The sequence below is a fragment of the Apodemus sylvaticus genome, chromosome 7 (assembly GCF_947179515.1).
Source record: "Apodemus sylvaticus chromosome 7, mApoSyl1.1, whole genome shotgun sequence".
Classification (NCBI taxonomy): Eukaryota; Metazoa; Chordata; class Mammalia; order Rodentia; family Muridae; genus Apodemus; species Apodemus sylvaticus.
In genome coordinates, this window is record NC_067478.1 from 66,223,734 (window position 1) to 66,243,083 (window position 19,350).

At 43.4% G+C, this 19,350-nt stretch overlaps 1 protein-coding gene across 1 annotated transcript; it reads left to right on the plus strand.

The window, feature by feature from the left end:
• The first annotated feature begins 461 nt into the window (after window positions 1-461).
• Window positions 462-19,317, plus strand: Fem1b (fem-1 homolog B). The gene is made up of 2 exons (XM_052188093.1): window positions 462-870; window positions 13,486-19,317. Exons 1-2 carry the CDS (start codon window positions 623-625, stop codon window positions 15,119-15,121), a joined length of 1,884 nt encoding a protein of 627 aa, XP_052044053.1. The 5' UTR covers window positions 462-622; the 3' UTR covers window positions 15,122-19,317.
• Window positions 19,318-19,350: the final 33 nt, after the last annotated feature.

Here is a 19,350-nt window from a genome sequence, read left to right on the forward strand (position 1 = left end):
CTTCGGCTCCGTCTGCGGCTGCTGCTGTCCTCCCGCCCTAAGTTCCGGTGCTGGTGCTGCCGGAGCGTTCCGCGAACATCCACGCGCGGCTCGCGGTAGCTCTGCTCGCCACCGGACACTTTCGATCGCCGGTAGGCGAGTGCCCGCGGTTTTCCTGCGGCGAGGATCGAAGCGGAGGCCGTTCCAGACCCTCCAGCCCGGCGCGGGGCAGGCGTGTCCATCGCTCGCCATCCGGGGCGCGCGCGGGTCTCTCGAGACCCCAGCGGCGACCCGTAGCTCGGGCGCGCGCCTGTCGCAGCCCGCAGGAAGGAGGCGGCCTGAGGCCCGGGGCGGCGGCCGCCATGGAGATCCCCTCGGCCCAGGGCCGGTGCCTGGGGCCTCGGGGGCGGCCCTGATCGTCCTTCTCCCCGCCCGGGCCCGGTCACAGTTGTGCCTCCGGCGGCGCTCGGCCATCTCTGTGTCTCCGCCCTCGCTGGGTCGCGCTGCTGCCTGGGCGCGGCAGCGGCGCCCTGTTGAATGGGCTGTGAGGGCCCGGGTCTGAAGTGCTGGTGGACGCGGCCTCCGGGGGCGCAAGGCAGCAGCAGCGGTGGCGACCAAACGGGTGTTGGAGTTGGCGGCGGCCATGGAGGGCCTGGCTGGTTATGTGTACAAGGCGGCCAGCGAGGGCAAGGTGCTCACTCTGGCTGCCTTGCTCCTTAACCGGTCAGAGAGCGATATCCGCTACCTGCTGGGCTATGTCAGTCAGCAGGGAGGACAGCGCTCCACACCCCTCATCATCGCAGCCCGCAATGGGCACGCCAAGGTGGTGCGCTTGCTGTTAGAACACTACCGTGTGCAGACCCAGCAGACTGGCACCGTCCGCTTCGACGGGTAGGTACCTCCCAACTCCAGCCTCCCTCCGACGCGCGCGGACCTCCCAAGCCCTGGGTCCTCTCATCCTTAACCCTGTTTTCTTGTGTGGACTCAGTTCTTTTTCATACCCCCTCACCCGCATTGATCCCACCTCATCTCCCAAGGCTGTTTTGCGGTCCTATCGACTCCCACCTTATCCCCCCCTGTAGGTGGTAGCCACACCCTGGGTCTTGCGAGCAATGGTCTTCTCCATTAGTCAGCGAACCCGCAGGGTCGGAGTGGTGGATGCCTGGCTAGATTTTTATATCTTTATATAGCCGCACTGGAGTGATAACCTAGATCGGAAATGAACGAAATCAACAATTAAAATTGAGGACCTTTTGATGCTTCATTTAGTCTCCACTTATCCCTTGTGCCCACGATCCCCCGTAGTCGATCGAGCCTCAAGCAAATCGCTGGGGCTGTTAACATAAGCCCCTAAAATTTCGTCACGCAGTCCGGCATCTCTAGACACCATTCTGACTCTCCCACATTGGTGGCCAATGTTTTTGGCTGTACAGGTGGCTCTGGGCCTGGCGTAGAATTTACGCCATTGCTAAATTACATGTTATAGGGTAATACAGTGGGAAGGCTTCACAAACACTTAATATCGTTCAAAAATTACTATTCTAATAATTATTTTCATTTGAGGTTAATTGTACATATTTTTTAGGGGCGGGGGAAGATAACAGTCGTCACGATTGACGTTACCTTTTTTTTTTTTCTCGTGCTGAACGATGGCGGAATGATCCGGCCTAATACAGCTGTATTCAGATTTTGCTTTATTTACACTGGTTTTCGTTGACCTGCAAATAAGCTATTACTAGTTTAGCATTTTCTTTTGCAGTAGATGGGCTCTAAGTATAGAAATTTGCAATTTAGTTTTGGTTAGTAAAAACTACCTGACCAAAAAAAGCCTGTTTGAAAGCATATTCTCTCTCTCTCTCTCTCTCTCTCTCTCTCTCTCTCTCTCTCCTCTTTCTCTCTCTCTCTCTTTCTCTCTCTCTCTCTTTCTCTCTCTCTCTCTCTCTCACACACTCTCTCTCTCTCTCACTCTCTGTCTCTGTCTCTCTGTCTCTGTCTCTCTCTGTCTCTCTCTCTCTGCTACTTCTGGTTTTCAAAACCAGGTCTTACTGTATAGCCCAGGCTAGCCTGGAATCCTCCAGCCTCTTGCTTCAGCTTCCTAAACATTATAGGTGTGATCTTTAAGCATCTTTTTTTTAAAAAGATGAGTAGGGCAATGTTAAATTTTGGTTGCTTTTTTCCCTCAAACTATAAAAAAGGTTTTGAGTCAGTTTTAAATGAGAGGAAAATGATTTGGACTGTTATATTGTAAAGAGATGCCAGCCCTGGGTCAAAGCTTATCTTTGGTGCTACTGTAGATAGTAGAGGGTAGTACTGAGCTAAGATGGCAACCGATTCAAGTTGTTATTCCTCTTTGGCTTTTGTGTCCTGGAAATTTCCAGCATCTCACGAGCTTAACTGCACCTGAGGCAGGATGGCCCCGCTCTATAAACACTCCTATCTTTGAAGGTAGGAATGAGTCCTGTAGCAGGATGGCCCCACTCTGTAAACAGTCCTATCTTTGAAGTTAGCACTGAGTCCCTATGAGAGAGGCTGTTGCTGTGGAGCTTGTTGAGATCTGGGTGGATAAGAGGACCTGTCAGGAAGAAATCAGTTTCCTCAGGATTTAGAAAGGCTCTGGTCTTTGCTGTCTTAGACCACAGACCAGGAAGCTATCTTGAAGTGATAATGACAAGAACCTGATGCCAGGTGTGCTGACGCAGGCCAGTAGTCCCAACACTGGGAGGTAGGGAATTATGTAAACTGAGATCAACTTGGTATATAAAGGTTCCAGGCCAGGGCAGTGCAGCTTAGACCCTGTTTCAGAACAAACAAATACACCTCCCCCTAGCTCCTGACATGACTGGAAATGCAGTTTTGAGCCTGTGTACATGAATATCTTGTTCACCATTCTGCACAAACTAGTGAGATTAAGGAATTCTTTTTTTTTTTTTTTTTTTTTTTTTTTTTGGTTTTTGGTTTTTTTGGATTTGGTTTCTCTGCATAGTCCTGGCTGTCCTGGAACTTACTCTGTAGACCAGGCTGGCCTTGAACTCAGAAATCCGCCTGCCTCTGCCTCCCAGAGTGCTGGGATTATTACAGGCGTGCGCTGCCACTACCTGGCTGTGCTAAGTTTTTGATAGGGGTCTATATTCAGAGACAAATGAGACGGTGTTCCATTGTAGAGGCTGACAGTTTGCTGAGAGGGGAGGTAGGGGAGAACCAAACATTAGTAATCACAGAGAATCTGCTGTTTAGGCTTGTAAGAGTCCTTGAGGCTGCTGAGAGAGAACAGAGGAAGAGGAAGCCCTCAGCTTTGTGGTGGTGGAAAATCAAGGCTTTACAAAGGAGGTAGTGTTTGAGCTGGATCCGTGTAGTTGATAAACCATCGAGCTGTATAACCTCTTAGGAACCCAAGTAGATTGATTTATAGCATAGGCTCTAGACAGTGGCTCTTAACCTGTGGTTTGAGATCTCTTTCCCAGGGGTCCCATTCCAGATATCCTGTTATGATTCATAACAGCAAAATTACAATTAGGAAGTAGGAACAAAAATAATTTTATGGGGTTCATGACAATACAAGGAACTAAATAAAGGGTTGCAACATCAGGAAGGTTGAGAACAACTACCCCTCTAGAGCAAAGGGACAACCACCTAGGATACGTCTCGTCAATCGTTTGAGTCCATGTTCACTGTTTTTGGAATACTATTTGAGATTATTTTGCTTATGGCTCAGCATGTGAACAGCAGAGGTGACAGAGGTAAGTAGAGAAGATCTCCATGAGGGAATGAAAAAGAACTTTCAGCTGCTGATGGATGGGAAGCAGCCAAAGATGCTGCAGAAAGGGAACAGAAGCCATCCTGTAGCTGTGGGATAATGGTGCGGCCCTGGATCCCGAGGCCTGACTCCTTTCTTTGTGCTAGTTTGGGAACCACTTGTTGTTGAGCAGGTTTGCTGACATGGGTGGGGAGAGCTTGGTGGGAAAATGCTGAAGTCTTTTGTTGAGCTCTCTGATTTTCAAAGCCAGTGTTAGGATGCGCACTTGATGAATGTCCAATGAGAGGAAAGGCAGGAGCTCCGTTGGTCTTGAGAATGATTTCTAGGACTTTAGCTAAGACACTGATCATGCACATCTAATGAGTTTTCATTTTCATTCCCAGTGCTTGAAACAGAAACAGAAACAGGTATTTCAATTTCAAGCAGAACCAGGAAATGAAAGCTAGAAACCCTTCAACTGTAAAAACTCCACACCTCATGGATGCCTTTGTTCTTGAAGAGATTGGATTGATCAGATTATTGTTTATTAAAAAATATATATGTGTAAAATACATATATATATTACAGAATTTGCATTGCAATTTTTGGATTACGACTAGAAAGATCAGTTTTTAAAAAATGATTTATTTGTTTTATATGAACGCACTTTATATGAGCTGTCTTCAGACACACCAGAAGAGGGTGTCAGATCCCATTACAGATGGTTGTGAGCTACCACGTGGCTTCTGGGAATTGAACTCAGGACCTCTGGAAGAACAGTCAGTGCTCTTAACCACTGAGCCATCTCTCCAGTCCCCCAAAATCAAACAGGTTTATTTACTTTATGTTCTATTCATCTTGTTTTTGTGTAGGCCTTTATCATTTTTGTTGTTGAGCTGTATGTGCAGGTGCCTATTCCCACCTCCCAGTTTTGCTGTAGCAGTTGCAAGGGCTGGGATTACACATGTGAGCCATTGAATCTTGCTTTTTTAATTGTGGGGGTTTTTGTTGTTGTTGTTGTTTTGTTTTTTTCGAGACAGGGTTTCTCTGTATAGCCCTGGCTGTGCTGGAACTCACTCTGTAGACCAGACTGGCTTCGAACTCAGAAATCCGCCTGCCTCTGCCTCCCAGAGTGCTGGGATTACAGGCATGTGCCACCACTGCCCGGCTGCTTTTTTAATTGTTAATAGTTATTTAATAACTAAAGTTATTTTAAAATGTGGGTTCCAGGTCTTGAACTCAATTGAGAGGATCATCAAATGCTTTTACTGGCTGAGCCTTCTCACAGCTCTGAGATCATTGCTCTACTGTGCTTCTCTCATGAGAGCTTAATAAATGGTACAGTGACTTTATTACATCTTTATATTCTGTTTTCAAAAATTGGTATTGCTGTGTGCTGGTGGTACAAGTGTTTAATCTTAGCACATAGAAGGCAGAGGCAGGCAGATCTCTGAATTCAAGGCCAGCCTGGTCTGCTGATGAGGAGTTCCAGGACAGCCAGGGCTACACACAGAGAAACCCTATCTTGAAAAACAAAAACAAAAACCAAACAAACAAAGGAATCAAACAAAAAATCCCAACCAAACCCCCCAAAATTGGTATTTTTGTTTTAGGGCTATGTGGATTATACACACATGTGCATATATGTTTGAGTGTGCACCCCTCTACACATACTTTTTTTGTGAGAAAATATCTGAGTTTTTTTTTTTTAAGATTTATTTATTTATTATATGTGAGTACACAGTAGCTGTTTTCAGATACTCCAGAAGAGGGAGTCAGATCTTATTACGGATGGTTGTGAGCCACCATGTGGTTGCTGAGATTTGAACTCAGGACCTTTGGAAGAGTAGTCAGTGCTCTTAACCATTGAGCCATCTCTCCAGCCCAATATCTGAGTTTTAGTTGCCTCTATAAGGACATACATATATACATACATGCATACCATACACACATGTACATACAAAACAACAAACAAAAGAGTAGGTAGTTAGAACTGTTCTATAGTTATTATCACATTTCTATATGAATAAAGGAAAAATGAAAAACACCAGACTATTTTGGGAAGATGGTAAAGTGAACGAGTACTTTTCGTTATAAAAAGTGAAGGGCATGCCAGGCAGTGGTGGCGCACACCTTTAATCCCAGCACTTGGGAGGCAGAGGCAGGTGGATTTCTGAGTTTGAGACTAGCCTTGTCTACAGAGTGAGTTCCAGGACAGAGAAACCCTGTCTCAACTCCTGTCTCCCCCCCCCCCCCCCCAAAAAAAAGTGAAGGGCTAGCTAGATGGGTGGATCAGTGGGGAAGGGTGCTTACTACCAGGCCTGAGGACTGAGTCTACTCCTTGGCAAGCACTAGGTGGAAGGAGAGAACCAATTGTTAAGCTGTTCTCTGATTTCCACATTTCATGTCATGATGTATGGGTGTGCATGTAAACAATAATTAAAATATGATAATAATGCTGGGCCTGCTGGGCTATGCCTTCAACCTGAGGACTCTGGATGTAGAGGCAGGAGGATCTCAGAGTTTAAGGCCAATCTGGTATACATGGTGAGTTCTAGGACAGTCAGAGCTACCTAATGAGACCCTGTCTCACAAAATAAAACAAAAGATATTATTACCAGTATTACTATTATTATTACTATTATTGGTTTTTCAAGACAAGAATTTTTCTGTGTAGCCCTAGCTGTCTTAGAATTTGCTCTGTAGATCATGCTGGCCTTGAACTTAAAGGATCCTCTTGCCAATGTCTTTCTAGGGCTGGGATTAAAGATATGCATCACTACCTTAATAATATTTACCAAAAAAATCCTATGAAGTGAATATGGACCTGAAATTTGATTTTTTTTTTTTTACCTTCTCATGGATTATGGGAAATTTGAGGTCAGAAAAATATTCTAATTGCTGTTTTTGTCTCATTTCCTTCCCTCATGTTTAAAAGACGGGGCCAGAGAAGAGCTTATACTATTCCTCAGAACCTCAGTGGGGTCCCAGAATCTACATGAAGTGGCAGATCCACTTGTAACTCAGCTCTAAGGGACCAGACATCTTTTCTGGCCTCTATGGATACCTGTACTTGGATACAGTAAACACACCCCCCATACCTCCATGCCCTCCCCACTTACAAGCAAATACAATGTAATAAGACAAATACATAGTTAAGAGATGTTGGTATTAACATGCTTAGTTACAATGTGTCCTTGAGCTGGCTTGGGAGCAGTTGCTTTTTAGTGAGTGTGTATGATGAATAAGTTGTTAGTGCTAGAGATTAAACCTAGGGTCTTATTACATATGTTCTGGAAATACTCCATAGCTGATTAGGCCTTATGAATTGGTTTTAAAAATACAAAATTGAGCCGGGCGGTGGTGGCGCACGCCTGTAATCCCAGCACTCTGGGAGGCAGAGGCAGGCGGATTTCTGAGTTCGAGGCCAGCCTGGTCTACAGAGTGAATTACAGGACAGCCAGGGCTACACAGAGAAACCCTGTCTCAAAAAAAACAAATCCAAAAAACAAAGAAACAAACAAACAAAAAATACAAAATTGCTTCCAGGCCAGCCAGCCTGGTCTACAGAGTGAGTTCCAGAACAGCCAGAACTATACAGAAATTCTGTCTCGAAAAAGAAGCAAAAAAGCAAAAAAAAAAACCCCAACAAAATTGCCATATGCTAGGAATACAAATATAAGCTATTTAAATATCAAGAAGTGTTACATTAAAATAGGTTCTTTACATATATTGGTTTTACAGTAGCAATTCAAATATTACCTTTTTTTTTTCTTTCTCAAGACAGAGTTTCTCTGTGTAGCCCTGGCTGTCCTGGAACTCACTCTGTAGACCAGGCTGGCCTCGAACTCAGAAATCTGCCTGCCTCTGCCTCCTAAGTGCTGGGATTAAAAGTGTGTGCCACCACCGCCCGGCTAAAATATTACCTTTTCTCAGGTAATATTTTCCAGGCCAGACAGTGGCTACTTAGTGAGATCCTGTCTCAAAATGAAATGAAACAAAATCTTTCTTTTTATGTTTATCTTTTTAGGGAAGAAGGTTAATACTGGCTTATGATGGAGTGAAGGCTAGCCTCACCCTTATGATCTTCCTGTCTCAGATTCCCTTGTAGGCACGCGCCACCATACCCAACTTAAAATATCACTCTTATTTTCATTTGTTTTAATCAGGACCAGGCATGATGGTGCATGCTTGTAAACCCAGTACTTGAGAGGGTGAGGCAGGAGGATTGCCAGTTTAAGGCCAGCCTGAGCTATACAGTGATTTCTAGGCTAGCCTACTGTAGAAAAGTCACCCACCAAAAGAAAAAAAGGAGTGGAGGAGTCAGTGGAATGTTAGCTAAGCAATAGCTTCGTGGCTGGGCGGCGGTGGTGGTGCACGCCTGTAATCCTAGCACTCTGGGAGGCAGAGGCAGGCGGATTTCTGAGTTCAAGGCCAGCCTGGTCTACAGAGTGAGTTCCAGGACAGCCAGGGCTACACAGAGAAACCCTGTCTCGGAAAAACCAAATCCAAAAAAAAAAAAAAAAACCAAAACCAAAAACAAAAAAACAAGCAATAGCTTCGTGATTGCCGCCACTTCCCAGTTGTCTAACCAAAATTCATACTAGTTCAAATTAGTATATTTAAACTTTTACTTCACATACAGAGTTCAATGAAAAGTTTTTTCCTTGTCACAACATACCTTTTGTATTACTGTTATAAAATAATTAGTCTCTAGTAGTAAACCAAAGGTATAATGTACAGGACTTCTGCACTGAAAATTACAAAGTATCTTTGAGATAAACAAGGTAACAAACTAAACAGAAAGACTCCAAGTTTATGGTTTAGACATCTCAGTACCTCAGAGTGTAACTATTCTAACCAAAGGGATCTCTGTACATTTGCTGTTATCCAAATCACACTCCCAGCAGGCATGTGCACATATGTGAAAACTGGCAGGCTGACTCTAAAAGTGTATGGGAACATAACTAAGATAATTCTTAAGAGAAAATAAGAAACTACCATAATTAAATGTGACATTGGTGCAAGGATAAAATAATGTATCAAGAGAACATTCCAGAACTAAACTCACTCATGGAGTTGCTGGCTAATGAAAAAGGCTCCAGTGGGACTGGGGATGTAGTTCAGCGACAGAATGCCTGCCTAGGGAGCATGACACCCCGGGTTCAAGTCCCCAGCACCAGGGCAGGAAAGAAAATCTCCATGGAAATTCATGCAGGAGGCATACTTTTTAAATAAATAGTGCTGGAGCAAAAAACTGGTATGGGAGAAATCAGTCTCTGTTCTTACCTCATATGATGTACAACATTTTAAACTATTAGGGCCTGGAAACTTAAACTATGAGGGCTCAGTAGTTAGGAGTATTTACTGTTCATCCAGAGGACCCAGGTGATTAGGGGCTAGAAAGGACTCCATACTGAGACTGTGTCTCAAACAAAACTAAAACAAAAAAGACTATTTAGAATACTGAGGGAAAGACCATCCAGAGACTGCCCCACCTAGGGATCCATCCCATATACAGTTTCAAAACCCAGACACTATTGTGGATGCCAACAACTGTTTGCTGACAGGAGCCTGATATAGCTGTCACCTGGGAGGCTCTGCCAGTGAATGATAAATACAGAGGGGGACACTCTCAGCCAACCATTGAACTGAGCACAGAGTCCCCAATGAAGTAGCCAAGAACCTTAGGAGCTGAAGGGGTTTGCAGCACCATAGGAGGAACAACAATATGAGCCACCTAATACCCATGGAGGGACCCATGGCTCCAGCTGCATATGTAGCAGAGGATGGCCTTGTTGGACATCAAAGGGAGGAGAGGCCCTTGGTCCTGAGAAGGCTTGATGCCCAGTATAGGGGAATGTCAGGACAGGGAAGTGGGCATGGGTGGATTTTTAGTAGTGGGAGGAGCGATGGGTTAAGGGATTTTTGAGGTGGTGGTGGGGAACCAGGAAAGAGGACAACATTTGAAATGTAAATAAAGAATATATCTAATTTTTTTTTAAAAAAAAGAATACCTTATTCATAAAAGCCAATACCTGAAAACAACCAAAATGTCCAATAAGGATAGTGGGTAAGGAAGCTGTAGAATACTCATACAACATACTACATAGCAGTCAAAAAGAAACTGCTGATAAACCCAACTACACAGACGATTCAGTGACATATGAAGCCACATATGAAGGAGTATGCTGCAGGGTTCTAGTATTAGGAAATTTACATCACAGGCAAATGATCTAGGGAAGGAACTGACTGGGAAGAGGCTCAAGGAGAACATATAGGGTTATCAGAATATTTTATACCTAGATCAGAAAATGAGTCTATAGATGTATTCTCAAGATTCGTGGCTGATGAGATGGCTCAATAGATAAAGGCATCTGCTGCCAAGTTCATAGTAGGAGAGAGAATTGACTCCTACAAATTGCCCTCTGACTTCCATCTGCATGCTGTAGTAAATTAATGTAATACAATAAATGCACATTTAAATTTAAAAATATTTGTGCATTTTACTGGGTAACTCCAACTAAGCTATAGACTTGAAGAGGTATAGCTTACTTTAGGAAAAATATGATCAAATTGTTGATAACAAAATATTTCAATATCTCTAGTACTATATATATTCTATACTATATTCCAGTACTATATATAACTACTTCATGTGCAGTATAACTCAATCTTCACAATAACCTGCCAGTAGCCCTATGTGGTAGATAAATAACTGTTACCATGTCTTTCTTGCAGATATGTAACTAATAGATTTATATAGCACCAAACACACCAGAAGGCCTTTGAATATCATAAAAAGTATCACTTGCAAGGAAACAATACATCAATATTTGTTTCAGTTTCAAAAGGACTTTTCCAGACTGGTTTTAACACATTGTGTCAAAAACAAATACAGGGCCAGTGGAATGGCTCAGTCAATAAAGATCACTGTGGCCAGACCTGATCATCTAGGTTCCATTCCTGGGACCATATGGTGGAAATAGAGAACCAACTCTCTCAACTTTTTCTCTCTCCCCCTCCCCTTCCCCCTCCCCTCTCTCAGTTCCACCTGCCTCTGCCTCCTGATTGCTGGGACAAAGGTGTGCACCATTACTTCTGACTAATACATTTTTTTTAAACAAAAAAGGGATAGAGGGTATTGATTTGTGATGTTAACTGGGGCTAATTTATGCTTTAATAAAGTCTGAGTTATTTGTACTGCTGTAACAAATATCTAAGACTGGTTCTTACAGTGGAAATTTATTTCCCATATCATGTAGGCTGGGACATTGAGGTGAAGGGAAGTTTGGTTGTCTGGCAAGGGCTGCGGTCTGCAGTGAAGAATGCCGTCCTTCTTGGTAAGAGGCAGATGAGCAGAGCGGCCTGTCGAGGCCAAGGGCTGAGCCTCTTTCATAAGAGCTGTAATTTCAAGGAGTCAGGGAGGTGCCCCGTCTGCAGTGCTAACACCTGACTTTTGGAGAGGCATTATGGGAGTTGTACTTTCTTACTTTGTGGGGGCTGTAATTTGATCTGTGTCACAACATAAGGTTGCGTGTGGAAGCTCATTAATAGATTTTCCGTGTGCTTAATTGTCCTAGTAAATAGTTATTTGGTCATCACTCTGTCCTAATATTTGTCAGGTGTACTTACTGGTTCCAACACAGTAATTCTAAATATCTTTAGCAAAACGTCGTCGTCGTTGTCTCTCTCTTTTTTTTTTTTTTTTTTTTTTTAGGTTCCATGAAACCATTATCAGGATTAAAATTAGGAAAAGGAGACTGGGGAAAAGTGGGAAAGGATGGACTTGTCAGAAGAGCCTAATGCAGAGTAACATTACACTGTTACCTGCCTGTAGCAGTGGCTCAGTGTCCACAGTGTCCAGCCAGGGAGTTGCCTGGGTAGTTTCTCGAATGCTAGTTGTTTCCTGCTGTTCATGCCAGGTAATGATTTGCTTCAGGAATATATACTGTCACACAATATACAAACATGTTTTCATTTGGGATTCAGCATGCTAAAACACATTTCTATACAGCATTTATATTTACATGGTGAGCATATTTGCTTAGTAACTCTCCATATGCATCCTGCCATCCAGTACATTTCCCAAAGGAAAGCAATATGCAGCTGTCTATATTGTGTGGACATAATGTTGTATACTGTGTAAAGATTCAAATTCTGATTCTGTTAGCCCCTATATCTGGTTGTAATCCTTATTCTAAGTATGTCCTGCCTCAATGTTGTGTAAGCATTGCTCTGCATTTATTCTCTGATTTGTTGATAAAAAGCTGATCAGCCAGTGATTGAACAGGGGAGAGAATAGGGCAGGACTTCCTCCCAGCCAGGGGATGATGGGTACAGGATAGAGAGGAAGTGGATTACCCATGGGGGAGAGGGGAGGGGAGGCAGGGGGGAAGTCCAGGAGACACCTTGAGAAAACAGCTCTGTGCAGAGAAAGCCATACAATGCAAGTATCTGGGGATTTTGGCTGTGAGGTAGCCAGATTAGCTTAGAGGATTAAAATAGAGTAATATTGCTCAGGTGTTGAGGCTTTTTTTGTTTTGTTTTGTTTTTTTAACAGGGTTTCTCTGTATAGCCCTGGCTGTCCAGACCAGGCTGGCCTAGAACTCAGAAATCCGCCTGCCTCTGCCTCCCAAGTACTGGGATTAAAGGCGTGCGCCACCACTGCCCTGCTCAGTTTTTGAGGCTTTAAAGCACGTTAAACAAATATAATAATCCAGTCTCAGTTATGTGGGAGCTAGCTAGTTTGAGAAAACTAATAACATATTAAAAAGCCACTAACAACACTGTATGACCCACTCTTGGTCAATACACTGTATGTTCATTCTTGTTGTAGTTTTAAAGGTTGATCTCAACCTTCCTGGTGCTGCAACCCTTTAATACGGTTCTTCATGTTGTGGTGACTCCCAACTATAAAATTACTTTCATTGCTACTTCATTTTGCTACTGTTATGAATTGTAATGTAAATATTTTTGGAGGAAGGGGTTGCCAAGGGTTGTGACCCACAGATGAGAACTGCCATCTTAGGGCCACAGTCTCACGCTTCTTGCTAAAGCAGAATCTTAACAGAAATAAGGTAGGAACTGGAGCTGGTTCTCTAAATGGGAAAACTGAATTTGGAGGGGTCCTTGGTCTACCAAGAAGCAGGTCATGCTGTGCAGTAGAGTCAGCACCTTTGGTAAAAAGACCATACAGACCTCCAGACATCCCTCTGCATTTGCTTGCTTTGATTTTCCTGGTTTTAAAGCTGTGTGTGCCTGGTGTTGGTCCTTCCCTTCCTTCTTGAGACAGATTCCTTTGTTTAGATGCTGAGTACACCTGACCCGCCGGCCCATTAGCTTCAGGGATTCTCCTGTTTTCACCCCATAGTAGTAGTCTCCCATCCTATAGTAGTGACACTGAAATAATAGACACTTACCTTTCTTGTCACTAAGTGTGTTCTGGAGATTTGAACTCAGACCCTTGTGCTTACAGAGCAAGTACTTTCCCCACTGAGCCAATCTTCTTGGCCTTTTTTCTGTGTTTCTGAAGTGTATCGTTGCCAGTAGAGAGTATTCTTCAGATTAAAAAAAAATGAGTTTAGGAATAACAGCAATAATTTTATTGATCCCACACTAGTAAAGTGCTTTGCTCAAATTACGTGTTTTTATTTTTACCCTAACTGATACTTTATTAAGGTTTGGGAAAGTGGAATTTTGTTTAGTCCCTGTGAATGCGTGTAAAGGCCTGTGAGCCCAGTGTCTGACTGACTGTTCTTTCTGTTGTGTAGGTATGTCATTGATGGTGCCACTGCTCTTTGGTGTGCTGCGGGAGCCGGACATTTTGAAGTTGTTAAACTTCTAGTCAGCCATGGAGCCAACGTAAACCACACCACAGTCACTAACTCAACTCCATTGCGGGCAGCATGCTTTGATGGCAGACTGGACATTGTGAAGTATTTGGTTGAAAATAATGCCAATATCAGCATCGCCAACAAGTATGACAACACCTGCCTAATGATCGCAGCATATAAGGGGCACACTGATGTGGTCAGATACCTCTTAGAACAACGTGCTGATCCTAATGCTAAAGCACACTGTGGGGCCACAGCATTGCACTTCGCAGCCGAAGCTGGTCACATTGACATAGTGAAAGAACTGATAAAATGGCGAGCTGCGATAGTGGTGAATGGCCATGGGATGACACCATTGAAGGTAGCTGCAGAAAGCTGTAAAGCTGATGTCGTTGAACTGTTGCTCTCTCATGCTGATTGTGACCGCAGAAGTCGGATCGAAGCCTTGGAGCTCTTGGGTGCCTCCTTTGCAAATGACCGTGAGAACTATGACATCATGAAGACCTACCACTACTTATATTTAGCTATGTTGGAGAGGTTTCAGGATGGTGACAACATTCTTGAAAAAGAGGTTCTCCCACCCATCCATGCTTATGGGAACAGAACTGAGTGTAGGAACCCACAGGAATTGGAGGCTATTCGGCAAGACAGAGATGCTCTTCACATGGAGGGCCTTATAGTGCGGGAACGGATCTTAGGTGCTGACAACATCGATGTTTCCCATCCCATCATTTACAGAGGGGCTGTCTATGCTGATAACATGGAGTTCGAGCAGTGCATCAAATTGTGGCTTCACGCGCTACACCTGAGGCAGAAAGGTAATCGGAATACCCACAAGGATCTGCTTCGGTTCGCTCAAGTCTTCTCACAGATGATACACCTCAATGAAGCTGTGAAGGCCCCAGACATAGAATGTGTTTTGAGATGCAGTGTCTTGGAAATAGAGCAGAGCATGAACAGAGTTAAAAATATCTCCGATGCTGATGTCCACAGTGCCATGGATAACTATGAGTGTAATCTCTATACCTTTCTGTACCTTGTGTGCATCTCCACCAAGACACAGTGTAGTGAAGAAGACCAGTGCAGAATTAACAAGCAGATCTACAACCTGATTCACCTGGACCCCAGAACGCGGGAAGGTTTCACCTTGCTACACCTGGCTGTCAACTCCAACACACCAGTCGATGACTTCCACACCAACGATGTCTGCAGCTTTCCCAACGCACTGGTCACAAAGCTTCTGCTGGACTGTGGCGCTGAGGTAAATGCCGTGGACAATGAGGGGAACAGTGCCCTCCACATTATCGTCCAGTACAACAGGCCCATCAGTGATTTTCTGACCCTGCACTCCATCATCATCAGCCTCGTGGAGGCCGGAGCTCACACCGACATGACAAACAAGCAGAATAAAACTCCGCTAGACAGAAGTACAACTGGGGTGTCGGAAATCCTGCTTAAGACCCAGATGAAGATGAGCCTCAAGTGCCTGGCTGCCCGAGCGGTTCGGGCTAATGACATTAACTACCAGGACCAGATCCCCCGGACTCTTGAAGAGTTTGTTGGATTTCATTAAGTGACTGGATGTGTAAAATCGTTTAATGTGGTGCTAAAAAGTAAAGGACTTTAATCACAGACAGTAGAATTCTGTGTTTGTAAATTCTCCTTTTCTTTTCACTATCCTTTCAGCCCATCGTCCTTGGTTCCGTGTGCCTCTTTTCTCATGTGGTATTGAGTTCAGCACACTAAACAGAGCGGCGCTGTTCAGGTGTAACTGGAAGGTGTTTGGACATTTGTTTGTTGTTTTTTTTTTTTTTTTTAAGAGAATGAATGTAAGATTTTTGTGTAATAGGGGCATTGTGATTTAAAATCGATGTTTTAAACAGCTGCCTACAAAAGTATTTCTGTTAAGCTGATGTCATCTGTGCAGCAGTTTTGAGGATTTCATGAAGAAAATGAACTAAAAAGGAACACTGGGAGCAATGGGAGATGCTCAAGCCCTGCGTGGATGGTTCTCACTCACGTCACTGTGTGTGTGCAGTGATACAGCACATTTTACATCAGGAGGACTTGAAACACTTAGCTACTGATTAATAATCTGAAAATTATGTTCAGTTATTGTTGGAAAGTTGAATTCCTGAAAATGATTGCATTCTGCTGGGTAGTGTCTTTTTAACTGGTGATCTTAGCCCAGCCTGGCGGACATTGCTAGACTCTACCGTAGGCTTGGACTCTTCTGGTCTCTGCTGTAATGATGGATCTAAATTGCATTTATGTGTTTGATTGGGCTCACAGACCTAAATAAGGAGCACGCTGTATTATGAAACATTGTCACAGTGTAGCTAGACATTGTACCTCATCCTTTCCAAGCCCTTTCCTTGTGTGTTGTATCTTTAAAGATTGGAAACTGACTTTTCAGAGGGCATTTGTGTCTCCCTAATTAGGTGTATGATGAAAAGGAATGAGGACACACTTGTGATGTTTTCACTTAGTCCATTGTAAGATGTAGGAAAACCAGGAGTAGGATATAGGAAATGAAGTATTTGATGAGGAAAATGATTCTCAGTGCCACACAAAAGGTGTATCTCAGAGCTGTAGACTTTTCTATCACAGAATGTGGTACTGAGGTCTTTGGTTTTTTGCTTTTTTTTTTTTTTTTTTTAAATCAGCAACATTTCAACTCTCGTATTCTGTGATTTTTCTCTTATGCATCACAGAAATTCAAGTTGAAGGAACACCAGCTTCTACTGATGCTGAGGATGAGAATGAAAGTGAAACTAGTTGTTCCTGTAATTTTCTCTAGTGCCAAATGAATGCCTGAGCTACCCTTAGTGCATGGTACCATACATGGAGACCCACAGCTTCTTGTTTTCCTTTAGTGAAAAGCGTTGTCATGATACAACATCAGATATAAACTTTAAACAACCTGTAAGAATTCACAAATATTTTACCTGTGGATATTCCTTTTAAATAGGAGAATGGTTGCAGTTGGAGCAGTGCAAAGTGACCAAGCCAAAATCAGCACCTAGGGCCTTAGACAGAGATACCCCACAACATGAAATACCAGGAGAGGACAGGAAAGGAGACTTACAGTTTGTTGCGCCAAGGGTGCAAGAAGTAGTTGCTGTAGTTGTGCTGTGTGTGTGTCCTTGCGTTAGTTTTTTTCTAACTTGAGAGTTTAGTTGGAGGGCTTTTCTGATGGCTAAAGGGAGGTGTTTGAATGCCCTGATTTGGGAACTTCTGATATAGACCCTCTTGGTGTGACTTAAGGAGATACTGATTCACCTTGCTCTGGCAGCTCTCAGTGGCCTGGAAGAGATGGCATACTGCACAAGGTAAGCCAGCCTGCCTCTTCTCAGGGCAGGGCAGGGCAGGGCAGGGCAGGCCTTTCCTTTTTTGACACTAAGGCCTGGTGAGGACCGTGAGGAATAGCTGGGAAACTTCGTATTCAGTTGGTTCCATTTTTTAATGTATATGATTTTTAAGTACCCCAACTGAAAGTATCTATCAGATAATGCTGCATGTTTTAAAAACATTTTTCCTCTTTCACTACCCAGGACCAACACTGTTCTAAGACATTATTTATATATGAGGATAGTAATAATATGCATATTCAGATGTAGAATTTAAGGACAGCTTTTGAAGGAGGGAAGACAGCTGAGCAGGGTGGAGTGAACAGAACGGTGCTGGTGGTAAACTAGCTAGATTTGTGTAGTTGTGTGGTTGCACATTGTGCACTCTTGCTGAGGGTCTAATTCTGTCTGTACCATCACTCCAGATTTGCATTGTGGAACACCTGTATAAAACCATTATAGGAAAAAGTCCTCATGCCTGGTTTTTCCATTATTTGTTTTTGGTAGAATTCTTTGAAAATATGATCAGCCAAATGTTTCATGAACTTTTGTTTTTAAAGAAAAATAGGTGTGAAAGGTGGTAGCATTGTAGCTAGCTCACTAGGCTGTCTTCTGTTGCAGCCATGTCTGTCATTTGATGTTTGTTATTGGTAGAATCATGCTTTGAATTGTAACTCTTTCTTGATAGTGTTAGTGATTTCCCCCAGAACATGTCACTTGTGTAAATTGTCACATAAATTTGCATGAGCCAGGAGTGCAGGAGGGTGCTTTTCACTTTTCATGCAGTTAGGAATTGACTTCAGTGACTGACCCCAGTCTGGGACAGCAAACCTGTCCTCTTGTTGCAAGGGTAGCTGACATTGTGGCTTTTTACAGTCCACTCTTGATTGTTCTCACAGCCCAACCACCTGGAGGTTTGCACTGTGGGAACTTTAAACATGCAAACCAAAACTTGGCCCATTTGCCAAGCTTTGGTTTTGCTAGTTTCTGAGAGGGGTTTTGATTTCATTAAACTAATAGTTGCTAAATGGTGATTATGAGGACTTAGGCATGATAGTATTGTTTGACATAAACTGTGGTTGGGGATTAACACCTCCCAAAAGACAACATTGTTTTGAACAAACATTTTTGAAAATTCCAGTCATAGAGAGGAGTTCTTTGTTGTAATTGAGGCATAGTTAAGATGAGGTTGCTTTGGATAATTCAAGCAGCAGAATGTCCATGTTCTTGGAATATGGAAGCCAAAGGGCTTGTGCTATCTGTTCTCTGCTGGTTGAGAAGCAGCCAGTGGCTGAACTTGAGTAGGTGAGTTAAAGTATCTGTGCCTCATGACAGTTGTAAAAATCCGAAGTGTACTTTATCAGCTACCCTTCTCATTACTTACTGAACAGAAATAGGGAAGAGTAAAACCCTCAACTCTGCCTTTGGCTCTGTGAACTGATTTCAGTTCAGATTCTAAGCTGTGCTCACTCCTACTTTGGAAAGTGCGCAGCTCCATTCTAGACATCATCTGGCAGCCCTCTCTATGTACTTACGCTGAGGGGCTTTCTTGAAGTTTCTGACAGACCTGCCAGAAATGGGCCAGGCATATAGCAGTCCCTTTCTCAAGCCTGGGATCTGGAACAAATAGTGACAGTGCTGATTCACTGACATTACAAATGTAAAGTAAATGTCTTTAGTCTTAGGTTTGTGAGTGTACCTTTGTGTTAATGTGTAGGGAGGGGACAGTGGTTTGATGGTTATGGGGAGTGTATCATTGATGTATCTGCAGGGGTGAATACTGCTAAACTACAGCTTTACAGCTTTCCTTTAGGGGTGAATCATGGGATGAGTAGCCTCATCAGAAAAATGAAGGCATGAAGATGCAGGCCTGCTAGCTGAGGACACAGGCAGGCTTTGCACCTATTTCCTATCAGGTATTGTAAAATGTGTGCATGGATTTTTTTTGTTGTTGCTCAGTAATCGGTAGAGAAGAGATGAGGGGACCTCTCCCCGCAAGCTTTCTTAACCAGTCTTTTCAGAGGTACATAGCTGGGGAGTAAAATCTGGCCTTAACCTACTGGCAGGACCCTGTCCTTTGTAACGTTCACTGCACCCTGCCGTCCTCGGTGCACAGGAGCTACATTAGTTGTAGTCTAGTAATTCACCGTGCTTTACTGCGAGCCAGTGATGTCATTCTATTGTGCACTCTTGTCAAGCCATTTATGTGACTTTAATAAGCTTAGTAACTTTGCTGACTGCACCGGGGCCTATCAGTGACTTATATATTGCATGATGTCTTCTACTTGAGTTTGACATGTAGAATCACCTTTGATTTCATGGCAATTGACAGTCCAATGGCTCAGCTAATTTGAAACTAACAACTTTGCTGTGTAAAAGGAAAAATGGTGTTGTGTTCAGTAAATGTTTGAAAAAAGTATCTTGAAGTTTGTGTCTTTATTGTTTAATGTGA

Excerpts from the sequence above, each read along its gene's own strand:
- Fem1b (XM_052188093.1), top strand. The coding sequence starts at position 623 with ATGGAGGGCCTGGCTGGTTATGTGTACAAGGCGGCCAGCGAGGGCAAG. Across the intron at positions 871-13,485 it reads GGCACCGTCCGCTTCGACGG|GTATGTCATTGATGGTGCCA; the intron begins GTAGGTACCTCC and ends TCTGTTGTGTAG.